Source organism: Perognathus longimembris, chromosome 4 (genome assembly GCF_023159225.1).
Source record: "Perognathus longimembris pacificus isolate PPM17 chromosome 4, ASM2315922v1, whole genome shotgun sequence".
In the NCBI taxonomy this organism is placed as follows: domain Eukaryota; kingdom Metazoa; phylum Chordata; class Mammalia; order Rodentia; family Heteromyidae; genus Perognathus; species Perognathus longimembris.
Window position 1 is genome coordinate 59,565,738 of NC_063164.1, and position 22,353 is coordinate 59,588,090.

Below are 22,353 nucleotides of genomic sequence, written 5' to 3' on the forward strand. Positions count from 1 at the left end.
ACAAATAGGTTCAGATACAGTGCCCAGGTCTCCCTGAGTTCATGGCGGGCGGGGGAGGGTGGTATTGTTAATTCCTATTTTAAAGTATTCAAATACATTTCCATTGGAATTTAGACAGTTTTTTAAGAAACTCAGATGAAAATCTTGTACACTCTGAATTCTGCATATAAAATATAACTCAAAGTCATTGAAATACAGTGATGTTTGTTATATAGGATAAAATAAATTACAAGTGCTTTATCCAGATAGCATGCACAAATGATTGTAGATATGCTAAGTATACTCAACTTTTAAAAGGAAGTCTAAGTTAATCATTGAAAGCCAAGAATTTAAAATATAAGTGACCATTTAAAATATTATCCACTAGTAAACTACAGTAGTAACCATAACAAAGGTGCATATCCCGAAGGTAATTTGAGTGTGACATTTTATCAGTTTCTCTATTGTATTAGACCTTATGTTTCATTGTGTCAACAATATTTTACAATACTCCCTTTACTATTCTGAAATGACATTCAGAAATCATATGCCACATTTGGAAATTGGAGATGATCTACTAATTATAGCATAAAGGGGAAATAAAAGAACTGCAGTTTATGATCAAATAATATCTATTTCAATATATTCTTTTTCAAATATAATGATGAAAGAACACAAAATATAATAACATGTATATATACATACATATGTTAAATTTGGATTTGAAGGCATTAGTGTTATAATAAAATATTGCAAATAAGAACCAGATTAAAATAATAGGGCCAGGAACATACATGTTCAGCAAAATGAAACCTGACATTACAATCAACCATAATAGATTGAACTTTAGTATGAATTTTTGAAGAGGGAAAAAATAAACAAAGCAATATACTATGAAAAACTGAAGAGAAATTAGTTTGATATTCTAATAAGTGAGCTTTTTAGAATTCAAATATGATTCTCTACTTGCTATAGTAAATTCTACAGAAGAAATACTGCAGAATGTTAGGGCTTATATCTCCTTTCATGTTAAAAATCTATTCATTGTTAAGTAATGAGAAATAGAGACTTATGAGAAAAAGAATGGGCTCCAAAAACACTGTAGGGAAGTTGTATTAGATTTCTCAGGAATTATATAATGAGATTGCAAATCAATAGATGATCCTAACACAATTAAACAAATACTAGTGTTTAATTTGAGCACACATATTTCCTTTCATCATATCATGTATGATTTTGTATGTATAGAGGAATAATATTGAAAAATATGTTTAAAAACAGTGTATTTATGATCATAGTGTGGTTCATGTAATTACTAGCAAAGTCTTATTCATCCCAATACAGGTAAAAGTGGTCTCTAACCATTTAGTTTACAATATTTGCACCAGACAGGCATTGTAAACTTAACATTGCCTGGTTCTCTCAAGTGCCTCAGACTGGTCTAGAAAACATCATTTTCCAAAATAATCATCAATTTTAATAAAATTATAAAATATATAATATTCCTTCATTATGGTAGTTGTAGATTTCAGAACTAATAAAGTATATTGACACTATCACATCATGTTGATTTATTTGAAATAAAGACAAGTTCAAGGCTTACATCAGTAGAAACAAACTTTTTTAAACCAATGCAGAGGTCCCATGAGATATTTGAGACAAATTTTCAAGGTGATGACATTACATGTCCTAACAGGTGAAGTACTACGACAGACTACATGATAATAATCAGTGAAGCCAAAACAATGGACTTTATTAGATTCCTCGTCACAACAATTAAAAAAAAACTACACATAGCATTACCACAGAAATCCAGCATAATGGACACTAGAATTAAAAGAGGATGCAAAGAATTTCAATACAGTTCAGCTTTACAGTCTTCTAAAGTGTTTTGTCCATATTTCCATGTGCTGTTAAATTACTGAAGGAGTACAACTGTTGCATTGCACCTGGAGAAAAGACAATATCTAAGAAGTATGAAGTCCCTGCATATTTTACAAAATTTCAATGTTAATGTATATGCCTATAATATATAAATACCAGGCACTAGCCCACTACTGGTTGTCCCACTTGTGAACATAGCCACTCTGGAGGTTTGCGATTTGAGGATCTTCATTCAAAACCAGCCCACCAAGGAATAACTGTGGGACTTTTATCTCCAAAGTAACCACTCAAAAAAAGCTGAAGATGGAGCTGATGGCTTAAGTGTGAAAGCACTAGAGACAGTGCCCAGTCTGTGAGTTCAAGCCATAAGACTGGCACAAATAAAGGTCTTTAAATGGGAAATTTCTGAACTATGTTTTGGTAATAGACCATTCATTATATGGGATAGTAATTCTACAAGGACCTACCTAAGCAATGGGTTTTCTGTCAGAAATTTAGAATAATTCAGTTCCACTTCAGCTCTTATTTATACCCTTGTTAGGTAAATAAGAGAGACTATTGATATGCAAATATGCTTAGTGAAGGCAATAAATGCCCAAAGCTCAATGACAATTTCCATCTAGATGTACCTGGCCATCATCATGGGAGTGGCCCAGGAAGGAAGAAAAATGAAACTCAAGTAAGGAAAATGAGAAAGTGATGTGGAAGTGAATTTGTTCCATGTTCATTGTATACATATATAGAAATATCCTAATAAAATCGCTTCAAACTACTAATGTGTTCTAAGCCGAGAATAAAATAATTTTGGCTGGAGACGTGGTGTAAGTGCAGAGTCCTGAGTTCAAATCTTAGCATCATCAAACTAAAATAAAGAAAATAAATTTCAAAATTGGAAAAAGAAATATGTTTTAAAAATGCCTGAAAACTTAAATTCACTTCAAACTTTTATAATACCATAAATATTTATAAACAAATATAATGTGAATTTTTTCCTCACATGAACTATAAATAAAATGATGGATAATGTTTCTCAGTGTTATATTTTGACCTGAATTATTTGAGTTAAAAGTACAGACTCTCTAAGTATAATGCTAAAGAATGTTTGCCCTATTTGGTAATTAAAATATATTTTAACCTTTACCATATGTGCACTTTATTCTGGTCAGGGAAAAAGAGCACAAGCAAAATACATTGAGTGTCTAGTTAATTCATGCAGGCTTTATCTTTTACCACTCCTTCAAACACAAACATTATATATATATATAAATTTTTTTTTTTTTTTTTTTTGGCCAGTCCTGGGCCTTGGACTCAGAGCCTGAGCACTGTCCCTGGCTTCTTCCCGCTCAAGGCTAGCACTCTGCCACCTGAGCCACAGCGCCCCTTCTGGCCGTTTTCCATATATGTGGTGCTGGGGAATCGAACCGAGAGCTTCATGTGTAGGAGGCAAGCACTCTTGCCACTAGGCCATATTCCCAGCCCTCATTTCCCCAATATTAATTTTAATAGCAGCATGATTGACATAAACAATATATCCATAACAAAAGAAAGTTTTCACTCCCTGGAAGCCAACAGTTTGGCTTCCAAAGATGATGTTGTGCGTAAACTACTCTTCCTCCACAAGGAAAACACAGGGATCCCATGTTGCCAAATTATCTTTATGAGAGATGCCTAGCAAGTAACAAGCCTACACACAGACTCTTATCCACCCCTGGTTATTTTTATTATTGTTACATTAGACAGAAAAAGATCATTTTTATTTCAAGATTTATTTTTCAGTCTATCTTTTTTTTTTTTTCTTTTTTGCCTCGAAAGTGGCCAGTCTTAAATGTAAGATTTAAACATCTCAATTAGGTTCCTAGAATTTTCAATAGATACACCTGTGTGGGCATGCATTTGCCCATTAGCTCACATGCCCCAGCATACACACACAAAAACATGTTGCCCTTCTCAGTTCCATGTGTTTAACCCTTTTCAAGCCTCTGTGGAGGATTATATATGGGTATTGAAAAGCATGAGAAGGAACCTGATGGTTAGATCTTTTACAGTGACACAGAGTGGGATGTAAACTGGATCAGTGTAGAAAATCCATTCACAAATTTAACTGCCAATATAACATTATCTATAGGTAAGTTTTTCCTTGATTACACTTTAAATTATGAAACAAAATTCATGAGAAACTTTGATAGTAGGATTTGACTAATTATTGAGTGCAGGGTTTATTCCATTTATTTGCTCAAACAAGCCATTGCACAGTTCAAGTTATTCTTTGCTATTTCAAGGCAAACCTAAAGCCTAGGATTTTATTTTCTTTTTGTTCTTGTTGTTGTTGTTTATTTGTTTGCATGCTTTTTTTAAGACTCCCATCTCACTTTTTGTAGCAAAACATGATCCAAACTTCTGTGTCATATATTAGCAGGCTGCATTTAGTCACATGTGGGCCACATTGCTCATGAATCATTATCAGGGTATTCAGAAAATCTCTTTCTTGTATTTCTTCCGATGTCATTTTTACAAATACTTTTTGATTTCTTAGGGCCTTTTAATCATATCAAGTCAAGCCTCCTGGGATCCACGTCCGATTCAAACCTCAACAAATACAGCACCATTAACAAGATTCCACAACTCACGCTGAACTTTTCAGATGTCAAAACTGAGAAAAAGAATACATCCCCTCCTTCTTCAGATAAAACTATTATTGCACCCAAGGTTAAAGATCGAACACACAATGTGACAGAGAAAGTTACCCAGGTAGGACATAATTTTTCTATCCATTTCTACTGCTTTGGAAGGTATTTTCTGTACCATAGAATAATCTTATTATCATTGGCAGCAAAATGATTGCCAGTGGTGATGAGATATTTGTACTTATATTTATCTGTAGATGTTGAAGAACTCACTGATACAACAGATAAACAGAGCTATATAGCTGTGATTTCAAATCTGTTACTAGACTAAGCATAATTGGGCTCAACTGGTACTTCACTCTGCTGCTGTAGAGGTGACAAGTCTGTGATTCATCATGGTTGGACATTGTTTTACTGACAATTCTCTTGTTATTAAAATGGTGTTTCTAATGTAACAAATATCTATTGAAGCTGTAGACAACTAATTGGGATTTTCTCTTAGAGGTGGCCTCCTTTTATTTTGCCCACTCTGTCTGCTAAAAGAGTCATATTATAGTTGATTTGGGGGAAAGAGCTGCCAGAGATGATGAAAAGTCAGAGCAATACAATGCCATCTTAAAAGAAAATACTTTAGTGTATTCAATAATATTGCACCTTGAACTTGCACCTTGAAGAGGTATTTTGTAGAAAAAGTCTTGCCTCAAGGAATGAAGATGATTTGTACTTAAAACATCCAAATATGCAATACCTAGCTTTTGCTTACAATGCATTTACATTGTTAGGAATTCATAACTCTAAAAATTGTCAAGTAAACAGTTCTTGTACAATAAACTTGCTTAGTATATTTGTTTAGCAATTCATTGCATTAACTACCCAAAATTTTAAGGTATACCTGACCCAAATTTCCATGACAAGCACTGAAGATTTTGATCTAGCAAAGTTTTACTGCAACCTGTAATCACTACAAATAGCACTGTACTTCTATTTGTACAGAACCTCTTATAGGTGTGAACTGAAATAACTTTGAGAAAACTTTGAATCTGATATATATAATCAAGTAACTTCTATTTAATTTAGAAGAGAAATTATGCCTATCATTTGTTAGAGCACTCCTAGTGCACATTTTAATACTCATAATGAAATACTCATAATGAAAAACACTACTTTTAACTAATTACATACATAAAATAGGCTTAACTGTATTATGTAGCTTATTGTAGATAGTCTGTGGATAGTCTGTTGTACATATTGTATTGATACTGCCTTGAATTTCACTTAAAATTATTTCACTTTTTAAAAGTATCTTCTTGTTATTGTAGAGGGGATGCAGGGGGTTAGAGTTACATAATTCAGGTAATGAGTACATTTCTTTTTGAACCATGTCATCTCTTCCCTTGCTGTCTCCCAGTTTTTCCCATCAGTACCCACCCATATATTGTATAGTTCATTTTCCACATAATGTCTTACAGATATCACTGCTATATATATTTTTTATTTTTCTCTCTTTTTTTTAATTGTCAAACTGATATACAGAGTGGTTACAGTTTCATAATTTAGGCATTGGATACATTTCTTGTACTGTTTGTTACCTCCTCCCTCATTCCCCCCTCCTCCCTTCCCTTTCCCTTTCCCCCCATGAGTTGTTCAGTAGATTTACACTAAACAGTTTTGCAAGTATTGCTTTTGTAATCGTTCGTCTTTTTTTTTTTTTGGTCCACCTTTTCTGTGCTCATCATTACCTTCCCAAAAGACTAAAATCCAGACAAAAAGAAAAAACAACAGTAACAGAAACAACAACCAAAAAAAAATCTCATTTCTATTTCTTGGAGTTGATTTTGTAAAATATTATTTTATAAGATCATATGCACATTTCTCTTGAGTCTTCATGATGTACTCCTGTGAATATCTCCTTTGGTTTCACTGTGTGAATGTCTAGAGATCTGTATAATTGATCATATCCCAATGTATATTTTTAACCATGCAATGTGTTTACTTATAGATTTATAGGCACATTCTTATTACAACAAATGAGGGAAATCATGCAATTTATGTTTTGTTGGGTCTGGCTTATTTTGCTTAATATAATTTTTCCAACTCTATATTTCCTTACATAAAGATCTAGCTTCAGTTTTCTACATGTGGATAACAAATTTTTCTAGCACCATTTGTTGAAAAGTCTGTCATTCCTCCAACCTGTATTTTTGATTCCCTTATTAAATGGTAGGTAGCTCTATGTCTGTGAGTTCATTTCTTGGTTATCTATTCTGGTCCATTGATCCTCATGCCTATTCTGTGTAAGTACCAAGCTATTTTTACTTTTATGGCTTTGTAACAGAGTTTGAAGTTTGGTATTGATATTCCTCCAACATTGTTCTTCCTAAAGATTGATTTTGCTTTTCAAAGTCTATTATTATTTCATATGAATTTTGTATTGCATTATCTATTTCTCTGAAAAAAATGTTGAGCTTTTGATGGACACTGCATTGAACTAGTAAGTTGTGAGAATTATTGCAATTTTTACCATGTAAAGTCTTCCCATCCAGGATCGTGGAAGTTTTTATTTTCCATTTCCTTAACTCTTCTTTGATTTCTTTTTTCAGATTTTTAGTTATCACAAAAAAGGTACTTCACATCTGTGGTTAATTCCTAGGTATTATTTTTTCCTTTTTTTTTAGGGGGAGAGGGCTATTTCAAAGAGAGTTGTGCTTGATCCTCTCATTGTTTGCATACAGAAATGTTCATGATTTTTTGTGGGTTGATTTTATATACTGTTACTTTCCAAATTTAGGATCAGTTCAGGTAACTTGGGATAGAAATCTGTAGGGTTCTTTAAATACAGGATCATGTCATATGCAAAGAGGGAGCGTTTTACTTCTTCTTTCCCTATTTGGATCCCTTTTGTATTTTTCCTGCCTACTGCTCTTGCTAGAAATTTTAGTACTGTGTCGAAGAGCAGTGGAAAGAGCAGACATCCTTGTCTCATTCCTGATTTTAGAGGAAATAGTTTTAACTTTCCTCCATTAAGTATAAAACTGGCTGTGGGTTTGTCACATACAGCTTTCATTATATTGAGAAATGTTCCATGATTCCTAGCTTCCTTGGAAGCTTTACTGTAAAGGGGTGTTGACACTAGTCAAATACGTTTTCTTCATATTTTGAGATGATCGGGCTGGGAATGTGGCCTAGTGATAGAGTGCTTGCCTAGCATACATGAAGCCCTGGGCTCGATTCCTCAATACCATATATACAGTAAAAGCTGGAAGTGGAGCTGTGGCTGAAGTGGTAGAGTGCTAGCCTTCAGCAAAAAAAAAAAAAAAAATCCAGAGGTGGCGCCATGGCTCAAGTGGCAGAGTGCTAGTCTTGAGCAAAAAGAAGCCAAGGACAGTGCTCAGGCCCTGAGTTCAAGCCCCAGGACTGGTAAAAACAAACAAACAAACAAAAACCCTCAGGTACTTTCAAAATCCAAAAAGAAGTTAGATAGTGCTCAGGTCCTGTGTCCAAGCCCCAGGACTGACAAAACAGAAAAAGAACAAACAAATAATAACTCATATTTTTTATATCATTCTTGTCCTTGATCTGATGATATGTTGAATTACATTTATTGACTTGTGTATTGAACCAATTTTGCATTCCTGGAATGAATCTCGCTTGATGATAGTGTATTATTTTGTGATTAGTTGTTGAATTCAGTTGGCCAGAATTTTAACAGATAAGTTTTGCTTAAATGTTCATTATAGAAATGGGTTTATAGTTCTCCTTGATGATTCCCTATCTAGTATTTGGAATGTTATCTGGTGTTGAGAATGTCTCTGGTAGTGATCTTTCCCTTTCTATTTCATTTAAGAGTTTGAGAAGTATTGGAATTCTTCATTATCAGTCTAGTAGAATTCACCTATAAATCCATTAGGACCTGGGCTTTTCTTGGATGGGAGGTCTATTTTTGCCATTTTTGTATCTTTTTATGTTGTTGTTTTTTTTAAATTTTTACTTTACAGTAAAGGTGATATACAGAGGGGTTACAGTTATGAGTCAGGTAATGAGGACGTTTTATTTTGAACAGGCATGACCTCTTCCCTCATTCTTTCCCAGTTTTCCTCCAGGCATCACTCCCCCCGAAGTTGCATCATTCACTTCAAAATAGTGGCTAGTGGGTTTCACTGCTGAATTGCTTCCCCCTTTGTCCCACAAGTTCTGCATTTCCCCTCCCACTCCCCAAATAATATAAACTTATATACAAAACATACAGAAATGAAAAAACATGACAGAAGGTAAGAAAATAAAAGAACTGAAAAGAGTATAATTTGGGGGGGGGGAAGTTATTTCTATTCCTTGGAGTTAATTTCAATAAGCATCATTTTATATAACCTCATGCACTTAGCTATTGAGCCCTTATGATCCTCTCCTAATATTATCCACAGGGCTCCACTATGACCCAGAAATCCTACTTGTCAGGATCTATCAAATTGAACTAAAATCAGGCTACATAAAGCCACCAGTATAATTATGTTCATTGTAGCATTGTTTACCATAGCCAAGATATGGGATCAACCAGATGCCCCACAATGGACAAACAGATCAAGAAAATATGGTGTATATATTCAGTGGAATTCTATGCTTCTCAGAAAGAATGATATGGTCATATTTGTAAGGAAATGGAAAGACTTGGGTTATTCATTTCCATCTACCAGTTTGCAGTTTGGCTTATTCCTGTCTTTCAAGGAACTTGAGTTGTATCATAAATGTGTTGATTTGAGATCTCTCTAATTTTGTTGATATAGGTACTTAGAGCTATACATTTTCCTGATTACTGCCTTTTCTGTGTCCCAGAGGAGCTGGTATTTTGGATATGAGTTTTTATTAAATTTCATGAGGTTTTTTTTTTTTTTTGTGGCCAGCCCTGGGCCTTGAACTCAGGGCCTGAGCACTGTCCCTGGCTTCCTTTTGCTCAAGGCTAGCACTCTGCCACTTGAGCCACAGTGCCACTTCTGGCCGTTTTCTATATATGTGGTGCTGGGGAATCGAACCCAGGGCTTCATGTATACGAGGCAAGCGCTCTTGCCACTAGGCCATATTCCCAGCCCAATTTCATGAGTTTTTGAATTCCCCTCCTAATCACTTCTGTAACCCATTGTCCATTCAGCAATGTGTTGTTCAGTCTCCATGAGATGGAGAATTTTCTGTGATGGCTTTTGCTGTTGAGCTCTAGTTTTATTCCTCTGTGATCTGACAGGAGGCAAGGAAGTTTTTCAATTGTTTTGAATTTGCACAAGTTTGTTTTGTGATTTAAACTATGACCTATTTTAGGGAACGTTCCATGGGATACTGAGAAGAATGCATATCCTGATGCGGAAAGATAGTTGGTTGATACAATTGTTTCAGTCTGAGTTTTCTTTGCTGAGGTTTTGTCTGGATGATCTATCCAGAGGTGTCAACAATAGTCTATTTTGCGTATTGGACTGGTACAATCTTGATAGCTTTGAATTTTTGTTGAAATTATTTTTCTTTTTAAGCATTTTTTTAATCTATTATTTATTTATTTTTGGTGGTCCAGGGTTTTTTACTGTGGGCCTGGGCACTGTCTCTGAAATTTTTGCTAAAGTCCAGCTTTCTAAGATTTGAGCCATGACTTCATTTCCTGGGTTGTTATTTTTGTTTTTGCTTGTTTGTTTGTTGGAAATTAATTGGAGATAACAGTCTCAGGCCTCAAATCAACCTCAGATCTCAGTCTGTTGAGTAGCTAGGATTGCAGGCTTGAGCCATGGGCTCCACTGCTCTTTCTAAACTTGTATGGAGCATATCCATTATGTTGCTATTCATAAATTAGGAGGTTAAATATATGACTGCCCTTGACCCCAGCCCATTGATGTCAAGGAGGAAAGTTGGCAAATACAAAGAAATGTTTGTAAGTCTTCCCAGCTATACAAAGATAATGGGAGTTCTAACATTTAAAATGAACATTTATTTTTCATTCATTGACAAACTAATCTCAAAGCTATCTCTGAATTCTTTCTGGAATAAGAAATGCCTGAACACCCCTGAGCAGCTAGGCTTTCATATATTGGTCACACCAATGATTCCTGTTCAGCTACCTTTACAAGTCCATTGTTCAGGAGTAGGTAAGATATATGAGTCAAAAAATGATTCCTTACTTGTTTGTTCTCATCTTACTCTACAAACAGCAAATATGTAAAAATCCATAATAAACTGCATGTTAGAAAAGACACAAACTTCTTTGATGTATACTGTTGAATATCAGTGTCAATTCCCAGTTAGGTTCCCAGATAATTAACCTCCACATCCAGCTTAAATGTTTAATCAACCTTGTCTCATTTTCTTTGAAATTTTTACTTTTACAGAATAGTTCCACTCACTCACACTGTTTCTAGACCAATGACATACAATGCCAAGGACTTTCTTTCTAGATAATTCTTTACAATATTTTCACATGAAGGCCTTGGTAGTTGCAGCAGAGTCCAACAAAAAATATTGATATCTTTTCATGTCTCATGCTTCAACTTTAAAATCCTGTAGGTTTTATATTTGACTATACTATATGACAATATTTAACATATGATAACATTTGCTACTAATTCACTCACTATTATTCACATGTTAGTTATGCACATAGGTAACTATATTTCATTGAATATGTAGATCATATCCATCCTGTCTTCTATCCATATCTTACCTTTCCACCACCTCCTTCCCAGTCCCTAGCAATCCTTCATACTTTTTTTTAACAAACACCTAATATTTATTAATAAATTAGTACACTTGAATGCATTTTCTGATGATCGGTTCCTTAAGATTATCCACAAACCCCTACTCACACCAAGCGAATCCACCCCATCTTTGGATTAGAATCTGACAACTGAGCATTGGCGGGTAGGTTCATAAATGGGAGCATAGTTGTAACTATATAAGACAAGAGTCCTTACAGATGCAGCCATTTTTAATTAAAGTGATTGAATGATGAAGGAAATCCAGCAAGGCCTTGAGAACAGGCAAGACCTATTGACTAACTGTGTATAAAAAAAAAAAGACATCCTAGAAAGCAAAACTGGGAAAGCTTTCTATGGGAAAAGGTGCCACTGGCACACGATTTTGTCTTTCCAAAGTGCAGCAGTAGTTCCAGAACAAGTCAATCTCTAAAAGATGAAATCCCAGTTCTTTGGTGGCCCAGGTGTCAAGCCACTGAAATAGCAAGTGAGTCCTGATGGCTTATCCCTCATACTTTTAAATCAACCTTTTTTGTTTCATTTTACATAACTGCCAAATTGTAATGTGTATGTTTTTTGTTTCTGTCTTATTTTGTTTAGCATGATAGTCTCCATTTTCGTGTGTTTTCCAACCAATTAGAGGATTTCATTCTTATTGGCTGGGCACTAACTTTCATTGCATATGCATATTGTATTTTCTTTATAAATGCATCCTAAAATGCTTCTATCCTTTAGCTATTGTGAGCTATTTTATAATATATGGATATGTAGGTATATTTTAAATGCTAGCATCCTATACTCCAAATACATTCACAAGAGTGGGAAAACAGAACTTATGAGCCTTCTACAACATTCTTTTGCTGGAATGTGAGTTTGCCTTTCTAATTACATTGAGTTCTCCCCTGGATATACCATACTTTGGTTAATACACTCGTGTATAGTTGGATACCACCTAGAAGTATCTATTTATATACTTATAGATTAATTATAGCTTCCACATATGAGAGAAAACATATATTGTGTCTCTCTCTAGGCTTGATTTACTTCACTTAACATGATTTTTTCCAAGATTGTCCTTTTGTGTGTGTGTGGGGGGGGGGTTGATGCAATTGTGTAAATACGCCACATTTTCTTGATCCATTCATCCATTAAGGGGCATCTGGCCTGATTCCATACTGAGACTATGTTAAATAGAAGTGATACAATGAACATGGTTAAAAAGGCTAACTTGTATTCCAACAAAGTAAAGAGCAGAAACTGGATGCTCAGAAGTAAAAAATTGATTTAAAAGGGAGAGGGATAGATAAAGAGGGAAGGAGTGGGCAATGCAATTGTAAAATTCAATGCATACTCTAAAACCATTCAGAAAATTGGCAAGGATGAGGAGAACAATGAAAGGGGTGACCATCAAGATTTATTGTATTCATAGACTACTTTGTCTAATAATAGCTCCTTTATAAAATTATTTAAAGACAAAAATAAACATATATAAAAGCTTTCACACACACACACGCGCATGTGCGCTCATATATAATTCAAACTTTAACCAGTTTACCAACCCAGTGTAACATTTCAAAACTCATTAGATAGGAGGCACACTGGCTATTGTTGCAAGACATTGTAGAGAAAAGAAATCCCATTCTCTCAGAAAAATATTCAAAATATTTGTGGCTTAAATATTTTAAGCTCTGACTTTCCTTATGCAGCAAGTCTCAGTATTTTTCTTTAGCTATGAATTGTTACACATCCTCTGAGAGTTGAGGAATGTAGAAGATTTCTCAGTGATTGACTTACTCCATCCTAAGTATACTTTTCATTGAAATGCTGTCTCACATTCTTTTCATATGTCTTCTTTCTTATCAGTCTGCATTTGTTTGTATCTATTGTTAAAACTGATGATTCTCTGAAAGCTAAACTCCATTCATGTCGTCACAAGAGGTTTCCATTCATCATGAGTCCTCTTGGAATTCCTAAAGCCCAGACTTTCCCACAGACACCACACTTGGAGAGCATTTCCCTCAAATATATGTCCTTTGCTGGACAGGAGAAAATTACAGTTTACACTAGAATTTTTCCTGCACTCATTACTTACATATGGCTTCTCTGTTGTGTGAATTCTCATGTGCCTCAAAAATGTATGGCAACATTTTTTATGAAAGTTTTAAACATCTGCTCTTTTGCTGGATGTTTGTGCTCATCTCCTTGATTCCTAAGTTGATTACCTGTTTTCAGTGTGATGAAAGAATGAGGGACTTAAAGGAAGAAGTTAGGTCATAAAATGGAGTCCCCATGAAAGAGCTGCTTGGTCTCATGTGGCCCTATATTATCTAGTGAAGATGATGATCAATAAGCAGTTGGCAAACGCCAAATCTGCAGATGACTTAATTTTAGATTCCCTTAACTCAGAAATAAGAAATGCATTCATGTTGTAAAGAAGCTATCATTTGATGGTATTTTATTGGAGCAGCAAAAACAGATTAACTTGATTATTTGCTGGTGAATGAACTAAGGCCCACAAAGGCCCCAAAGTTCTCTACTCCATTTGTCCAAACTTTGGAGAATACCACTGTCACTCTCCAAAGTACATTCGAGGGGGAAAGTCAGGAGAAGACTTTTTAAAGGAATTAGAGGCTCTATTTAGCCAATGTTTTATAAAGGATCACTTTGTAATAATGTGTATATAGTAAAGGAAATTTTGGAGGCAGATAGGACGTGAGTGGCTAGGTCCTGGTCAGAAACAATGGGGGCATGGGGCTGGGAATATCGCTTAGTGGCAAGAGAGCTTGCCACATATGCATGAAGCCCTGCGTTCAATACCTCAGCACCACATATATAGAAAAAGGCTAGAAGTGGTGCTGTGGCTCAAGTGGCCGAGTGCTAGCCTTGAGCAAAAAGAAGCCAAGGGCAGTGCTCAGGCCCTGAGTTCAAGCTCCGGGTTGTTTTATCCCCAAGAGTCAGCATAATTAAGTTAGAAATAAACTTCTAAGGCAATTTGTTATATAAGGGTGAGAATGAAATCAAACAAGAGAAAATCTGCAGTGAAAGTCCTCCAAGTAAATACTTGCCTTCTAAATTCTTCCCTTAGGCCAGATTTCAGTTCTTGCTGTTATTTTGCTCTGTAGACTTTTGTCACTGGTTTGTAAGGTAAATGTCTGGGACACACCACTCTTTTATGCCATATTTCATCTGACCTCCATTCATTTGTAGGATATTCAAAATAATGCTCAGACGATACATGTGTTTGTGTGTTTCTGTAGTAGGCTCTGGAGTATATTTTAGGAGGCAAAGAATTGGTTCTTCATTTCTACCACTTCTGAGAGAGAGAGAGAGAGAGAAAGAGAAAGAGAGAGAATAATAAATTGGCAGAAAAGATGCTGGTGAACAAATGGAAGTTTTTTAAATAGCATGAGCTTTTTATTGTCAAATAAAGATCAAATTCTTGCCTATAATTCCCAATTTTAAAGAATAGTAAACCACACCTTGAAATTTTTGTCGGATGTCATAATTACTGAGGCTAGGTCAAATATTTTCCTTGTTTTAAGATAAAAATGTATCATTCTATTCTCATGATCAGCCTTAATAAGATTTGTGTTACTTATCTCCCTGGATAGGCCTATGTGTATCAACAGATTTAGATATCATTGTAAATTCCAAAGTTATATTATTTGTCATGTGAAAGTCTACCAGTCAACAGAACCCAAACTCGACACGCCTCAATTAAAAATTGAAGAAGGAAGAATTGATAACATAGCTGAGAAGTAATGGGACAGATTTGGGGCTGACTGCATTCATTGTGTAATTGAGAACTCTCTGACCTCTGCACCCTGTCCTTTCATAAGGTCAATACTTCCTTCTTCCTGACTTCATTCTCCACCTGATGGAAATAAGTTTCTGAGACTCTCCTGTCTTGAATAATTCTCACACCTAGTTACCTGATGAGAGAGCTCTTCTTTCTTCCAGTGTCCTTAAAATATCCAGAGATAGATAATTTTGATTAGCTAACTTGAATCCTGTGCTCATCCATGCAGAGGAAGATCTGCAGGTCCTTTTCTGACTGGTGGCCCATATAAAGGAAATAGAAATAGAGAATGATTCTTAGGAAGAAGCAAACAGTTACCATTGCAAATTAGAAGTAGGTATACAGACTATCAACATCAATTATACACACAATAGGCATGCACTGAATGCAAATTATGTGCTGGGGACATTCTATAGACATAGTCATAAAAACAGTATTGAGAAATAACAAATAAAAGAAAGATTAACAAACTTCACACTGGAGGCAAATGAAAAATTAAATACCTCAGATTTGGTTAACTTGGTAAAAATTAAAATAAGTGCAGTATCAGTAGTATTATACTAGAATATACTGTAAAATACTGTAATGTTATACTCAACACTGGTCAAAAATTGAGCAAGTAGTAATATATGGTGGTTTTTATTCCTTCAGAGGCATTTCTGGTAAGCTTAATGGAATGCCTCAGAAACATCATTAGACAATAAGATATATAATGGAGCCTAAGTAGATTAGAACTTTTATCTGAGAAGTAGAAAATGAAAAAAAAATCTAGTATTAATACATAAGTGTACTTTTCCTAGATCTTTAGTGAGGAGAGTACTTCGAGAAAGTGTTTTAACTGTAATCACTAAAAGATCTAGTTTATAAAATAAATTTCTGAGTTATTAAAATACCATATGACTTTTCCATCTATGTAAATCTTTAAGCCAAAATAGTGTTGGGCAGCACTTAAGATTCATAGTGATCATATTATTGGCATTGAAATAGAATTATGGTAAATTTAATAAGAGCTAACATTTTTTTACCAATTACTATATTTCAAACTGTGTTAAATGGTTTAATGGAATATTAATTTTAATCTTCATGACATTTTGTACTGTTAATATCATTCGTGTTTCATAGAGAAAGAACTAAATTTAAAGCTTGTGCAGTACACATAGCAAAAGATGTCAGTTATCTTCAAATCAAGGGCACCTGATTCCAGATATGAGTATTCTCTCTTTATGATATTCTTTTCCCCCTTACATGCTGTTAAACCTACTCCGAAGTTAGCATGGTATTTGAACATGCTGTAACATGTGTAGAGTAGTAGAACACTTAGTATAAAGTAGTGTAAGAAGTAAAGCTAATACAAAGGGAATAGAATAGGGCAAATTTTCTCCTTGTCTCCCAAAAGCCTTTGCCAAGCGTGTCATTTCCAGCATCATCTCTTGTTAAAATTCAAATTTCTCTACCTTAGATAAGAATAGAGGCATTTGAGTTTTGGAATAGCACTGACTTGCAGGAAAAGTAAAATTACATCCCTACTACTGATATGAAGAAGAGCTCATAGATAATGATACTTGATTTTCTATTGAATGATGTATATTGCACGTTTGTTTACTATCTTTTCATTGTGATTAAGTACTCTCAAATAAGATTTTTATGTTTTAGTTTTCCTTTAGAAATGGACATAGAATTATAATGGAGGAGTCTTAATTGTGTAAAAATAGTATCGATTTCACATTGCTAAATTATACATCTTTAGCATTATTTTTCATCTGAAGATTAACAAGACAGAAACTCTTGAGACACTTTGTAGTTTCCCTCAAATGAGCTAAATATAATCATATTTATTTCAGTAAAAGATTTTTTAAAATATTCCAGATACACAGAAATGTAAGTCAAAAGTGATTTTTATAGTATATACAGGAACACTTTTTAACAATGTCAGGAGTGAAAAATTACACTGTATCATAAAATCTAATTTACAATTATTTTTATAAAAATTTACCATCTCTTGACTCTTATAGTTATAAAAATTCACAATATTTCATCCATAAGATAAATATGCATCCCTCATTTTCATTTTATATTTAAACTATGTCTTGTAGAATCCTCAGTAGAACTGTACAGATCCTCCTGAGCTGCCAGAAATAGTTATAATCACTAAATTCTAAATTGAACTTGAAATGCAATGCAGGAAAAATAAAATTGCTTCTGAACACTACCAGTTTCTATGACATTTCTTCTGCATTAATTATCTTGCTGTTATTTATGAGGTACCACCAAACATGATTCAGCAAAAATAGAAATCCCCATCTGATATTTCTCCCATACACTAAGTTTGTTTTGTAAACTAGGTCTATTCATGCTGCAAGTAGGTGTAAAAATGCATTCTTTAGTCTAACTACAAATTCAGTATTTGTGAGTACTTAATATAATGCAGTATTGGACAATATGTTGATATAATGATCATGCTCTTCGTCTACAAAGTCCTTTGATTAATATAATTCTTTAAGATGCCAGAATATGCTTTCTAGTTTTTCTGGTCAAATAAATCCTTTAATCTACACAACAATGAGAAAAAATATCAAATTTAGCTACAAACATGTCAGTGGTAAGTGATTATTTTAAGAATATTGTATGCCACATACATAATAACATAAGATAATGGTAGTTGTTTTGAAAAGACAAATGTGGATTTCTTTAAGAAAGCCATGAAATCATTTTGTCTATTTTCACATAATATCATATGCAAATTAATACAAATTGCTTACTGACATTCTAAAATAAATTTCCATTTCAAGTTAAAATATCTTAGCTCAAAAATGTGTAGCTTTTCATATTATAGATGTTGAAAGGATATTTTTATGAAATCCTAGGAGCTTTGAAAGAAATATTTAAGAACAATTTCTTCATAAAAAACACCTGTTTGATTTTATATGCCATCACATGTCCTACAAAACAGGGAAGAAAAAAATAGCACCTCCTTTAAAACTTGTGTCAGCCAAGGAAATTGGGCTAAAAATAGATAGTTGAAATAAAGAAGCAAAATATGAGTGGTCAGAAGAGACAGGTAAAAATAATTTAGCTTGGAGTACATAGCAATAGCTACATCGCTATGGCAACTGAGACTCAGAAAATCATGGATATCTGTTGCCAAGATGGTTCAGTTCTCTCTCAACCACCCCTGTAGTTAGCATGAGCTATGGAATAAAAGTCAGACTTAGGGACACAAAGAAGGCACAAAAAGAGTTGCTTTGATCTTTTGCCCTCCTGGCCTAAGGGCTGTGAGCGGGTTGTCTAAAGAGAACAGGAGGACCTACAGTAAGTTTTTCATGTTTCACTAGATGAAAAGAAAAGAAAAGATAGTTACCAGATATAAAATCACCAGAGTATATGCAGTATTTTCATAGACTCAAACAGTTAGGCTGGTTGAACTAGTAGGGGAATCCAAAGATGGAATTATGAGGTTTTTGCTTTTCGTTTTTGTTTTTGTTTTTGCCAGTCCTGGAGCTTGGACTCAGGGCCTGAGCACTGTCCCTGGCTGCTGCTCCTCCTCCTCCTCCTCCTCCTCCTCCTCCTCCTCCTCCTCCTCCTCCTCCTCCTCCTCCTCCTCCTCCTCCTCCTCCTCCTCCTCCTCCTCCTCCTCCTCCTCCTCCTCCTCCTCCTCCTCCTCCTCCTCCTCCTCCTCCTCCTCCTCCTCCTCCTCCTCCTCCTCCTCCTCCTCCTCCTCCTCCTCCTCCTCCTCCTCCTCCTCCTCCTCCTCCTCCTCCTCCTCCTCCTCCTCCTCCTCCTCCTCCTCCTCCTCCTCCTCCTCCTCCTCCTCCTCCTCCTCCTCCTCCTCCTCCTCCTCCTCCTCCTCCTCCTCCTCCTCCTCCTCCTCCTCCTCCTCCTCCTCCTCCTCCTCCTCCTCCTCCTCCTCCTCCTCCTCCTCCTCCTCCTCCTCCTCCTCCTCCTCCTCCTCCTCCTCCTCCTCCTCCTCCTCCTCCTCCTCCTCCTCCTCCTCCTCCTCCTCCTCCTCCTCCTCCTCCTCCTCCTCCTCCTCCTCCTCCCCCTCCCCCTCCCCCCAGAAGGCAGCTGGTGGCAGCTGAATCACTATAAACCCCATTTGAGGAGCAATTTCCACTTAACAGAGCTTGCCTTGGTTACAGTCAGTATTCTAAGTGCCTCACAATATTGATCTCAGATTTGTTTTCTACAAAAAAAGAAAATTTAATCAAATTATATTTCCTCCATTTAACACACGAGAGAAACTTAAAACATTAAAAGTCCTAAGAATGAATAACTTAAAGATTCTATAAATTTTTGCTTTGGCCATTTTTCTTAAATATTTTGATAACAAAGTCTATTTAATCTCCATTTGTTTATACATAATATTTATTGATAACCAAGAAATTAACATGGGAGAGATGGTGCTTTGGGAGATATTGAATTAGACATATGATTGATTTTTCATAGGTAACTGTGTGAATTCTATGTTTATCCAAACAAGAATATGTTAACGTGTTTTTAAATGGCAGAAGATTGACTGGGGTTTTTAAAAATAGTAGCTGGATGAAGGTTGAATGAAGAACACCAATAATCTTTTCCTTCTTATTTTACTGAAGCCAATTTAGGTTTCTATTCTGTGCTCCAAAGATAGATTTTTAGCTAAGAGGAGTTGAAGAAAATCCCATGTATATTTCTTTTTCTGTCTTAACTATTCCTGTTAAAAGCACACCTGTGTTTTGAAGCAGATTCCCTTACAATCACTTAAGGAAAATGGAAAAAAAATGTATGCTGCAGGATAATGGGAAAAGGGTTGTATTTTCTAAACCTCTTTATTGAGGGGGCTTTGTTTGTTAATATATTGTATTTTAGTGGTTAGAGATGAGAATGAAAACCCTCCTTTTCTGTACCCTGTTTTAGTGATAAAGGTTAGTGGCATCAAAAAATGACACTGCTGTCCTGGGCAGAGGATGACATCTCACTTTCTTTCCAACTCTTTATTTTCCAGTATAGCAGGAAAAATTAGAGAACACTCTGCACAGGTCTAATTCCTGGTGATGGTTGAATATTCTTATTTTTGAATTGAAGAGTCAAGCTGTCAGTTTCCCATGCCATATCAAAAACAAGCTCTTAATTCACAGGTCAGGGAATTAAAGCTCAGTGAGCTGAGTCAAAAAGAAACAAAAGGACTACAAACACTACTGTTGTTTCTTTGTTGAATGACAGTTGAACCACCCATTCTTAGAGCAGTAGCCTGTCATTGTAAATCGTTACCATAGCTAAATACATTATTCATAGGTTTGTGCTGGAAAATAGTGATTTCGGATCCTGAAATTTTCCTACCTGCAGGAATCTATATTACTTACAAAATTATTCACTGATACTATTTCTTGTGCTTTCTCACTCTCTTTCTCATTCTCTTATACATACCTACACACACAACCACCACCACCATATCCTACACCAACTGACTTTGTATTTCTATTGAAGTAAGACTTTATTCCCTCTAATTGCCTTCCCTAAACATGAATGATGAACATTGTGTTTTATTGATATTTCAGTAGCAAGTTAGCTGAAAAAAAATGTTTCTTCCAAAGAATGAGTGTCACTATTTTCTGGCCTTCTAAAGAATGGGTATCACTATTTTCTATTCTACACACTAAGATTGAAAGTCATTGAAAACAAAGTCTAAATATGCTATTTTATAAATGCATTATCATTTTTAATATTTATTAATGTAGAATTAATATTCATAGAAATCTGATGACCCATTTTAATATGTTGAGTACTTTTCTACCAGAGTTCCCTCACACTCGTATGCATTTTGTAACTAAATTACTCTTTAGAATAATTAAGGAAAAGTCCTGAAGAGCCCATCCCTGAATTATCAAGTGAAAATCCTAAATGGAAATATGCCTCCTCAAGTGGTAGAGTACCAGACAAACAAACGAGCAAACTAAAGGCCTGGAGATAATCCCAGGTACTAACATACATACATACATACATACATACATACATACATACATACATACATACATACATACATACATATTTGATGGAATTTCGTTCCTTGGAGGTCAGTTTTTGTTATCCCAACCCACCATATAAGCACAAGGAAAAGAGGAGAGAGAAGAGAAGAAGAGAGAGAAGAGAAGAACGAGAGAGAATAGTTCCTGTCTATTTTTTTCGTGCAATAATTTTCTCTGGCATATCTTACTGTCCAGGGAAAAATCACTACACATTTTTTTTTGATAAACTAGAGTTGTCCTTGTGTCGTGGCTTCTGTAGTTTATTTGCCATGTTATTCTGTGGCAATTTTGGAGTGAATCCCTGAAAATATGAAACTATTGTAATATATTTATCCAAACAGTTTTTGTTTCTGTTTTTGTTTTTTTGCCAATCATGGGGCTTGGACTCAGGACCTGAGTACTGTCCCTGGCTTCTTTTTTCTCAAGGCTAGCACTGTACCACTTAGCACCACTTCCAGCTTTTTTCTGTTTATATGGTGCTGAGGAATTGAACCCAGGGCTTCATGCATGCAAGACACTAAACCACATTCCCAGGCTCCAAACAGTTTTTAAAACTTGGGCTCATGAGCATATTTTGCAAACAAGAAGGATGGGACATCAAGGGTCAGAGAATTGGGAACTTCACACTAATCCTGTGATAGAGAATATCCAGATGTTATAGGAAACTTTGTACATTGGCTTTCTGTTAACAATATATGTGACTCTGTATGTGTATGTGTTAAGAAAGCTGATTTATTTAGGTCTAGTACTTTGAATAAATTTGCTCTAATTATGTTATTTATTTTATGTTTTCCTTTATCCTTTATCAAGAGTTCTTCAGGGCTGGGAATATGGCCTAGTGGCAAGAGTGCTTGTCTTGAAGCCCTAGGTTCGATTCCTCAGCACCACATATATAGAAAATAGCCAGAAGTGGCACTGTGGCTCAAGTGGCAGAGTGTTAGCCTTGAACAAAAGGAAGCCAGGGACAGTGCTCACACCCTGAGTTCAAGGCCCAGGACTGGCAAAAAAAAAAAAAAAAGAAAGAATTCTTCAACTTTAGCCGTGACTGTACTCAAAAAGTATTTCTCTTATAGTGACTTTTCAGTACTAAACAGTATTTTACTAGATAAACACTACTACCCAACTCAAAAGTAGTTTATAAAATGAAGTTCTAAGAAGGCAAAGGACTTTTAAAGACAGCCAACATTTCATATATATTACTACCTTGTTCTGAGAAAGTTCTCAAAAAAATCTGATGCCACCTTTGTGCCAACAGATTCAACAGTAGAATTCATATTATTTGTCAAAAAGAATTCTTCAACTTTAGCAGTGACTGTACTCACAAAGTATTTCTCTTATAGTGACTT

General features: G+C 35.2%; 1 protein-coding gene across 1 annotated transcript in view; it reads left to right on the top strand.

The window, feature by feature from the left end:
* Kcnh7 (potassium voltage-gated channel subfamily H member 7) overlaps window positions 1-22,353 on the top strand; it is a 450,536-nt gene that overhangs the window by 324,906 nt on the left and 103,277 nt on the right. Inside the window, exon 6 of the mRNA XM_048344279.1 lies at window positions 4,397-4,611. Coding sequence (XP_048200236.1) covers window positions 4,397-4,611 — 215 coding nt within the window. The remainder of the gene's footprint in view (window positions 1-4,396; window positions 4,612-22,353) is intronic.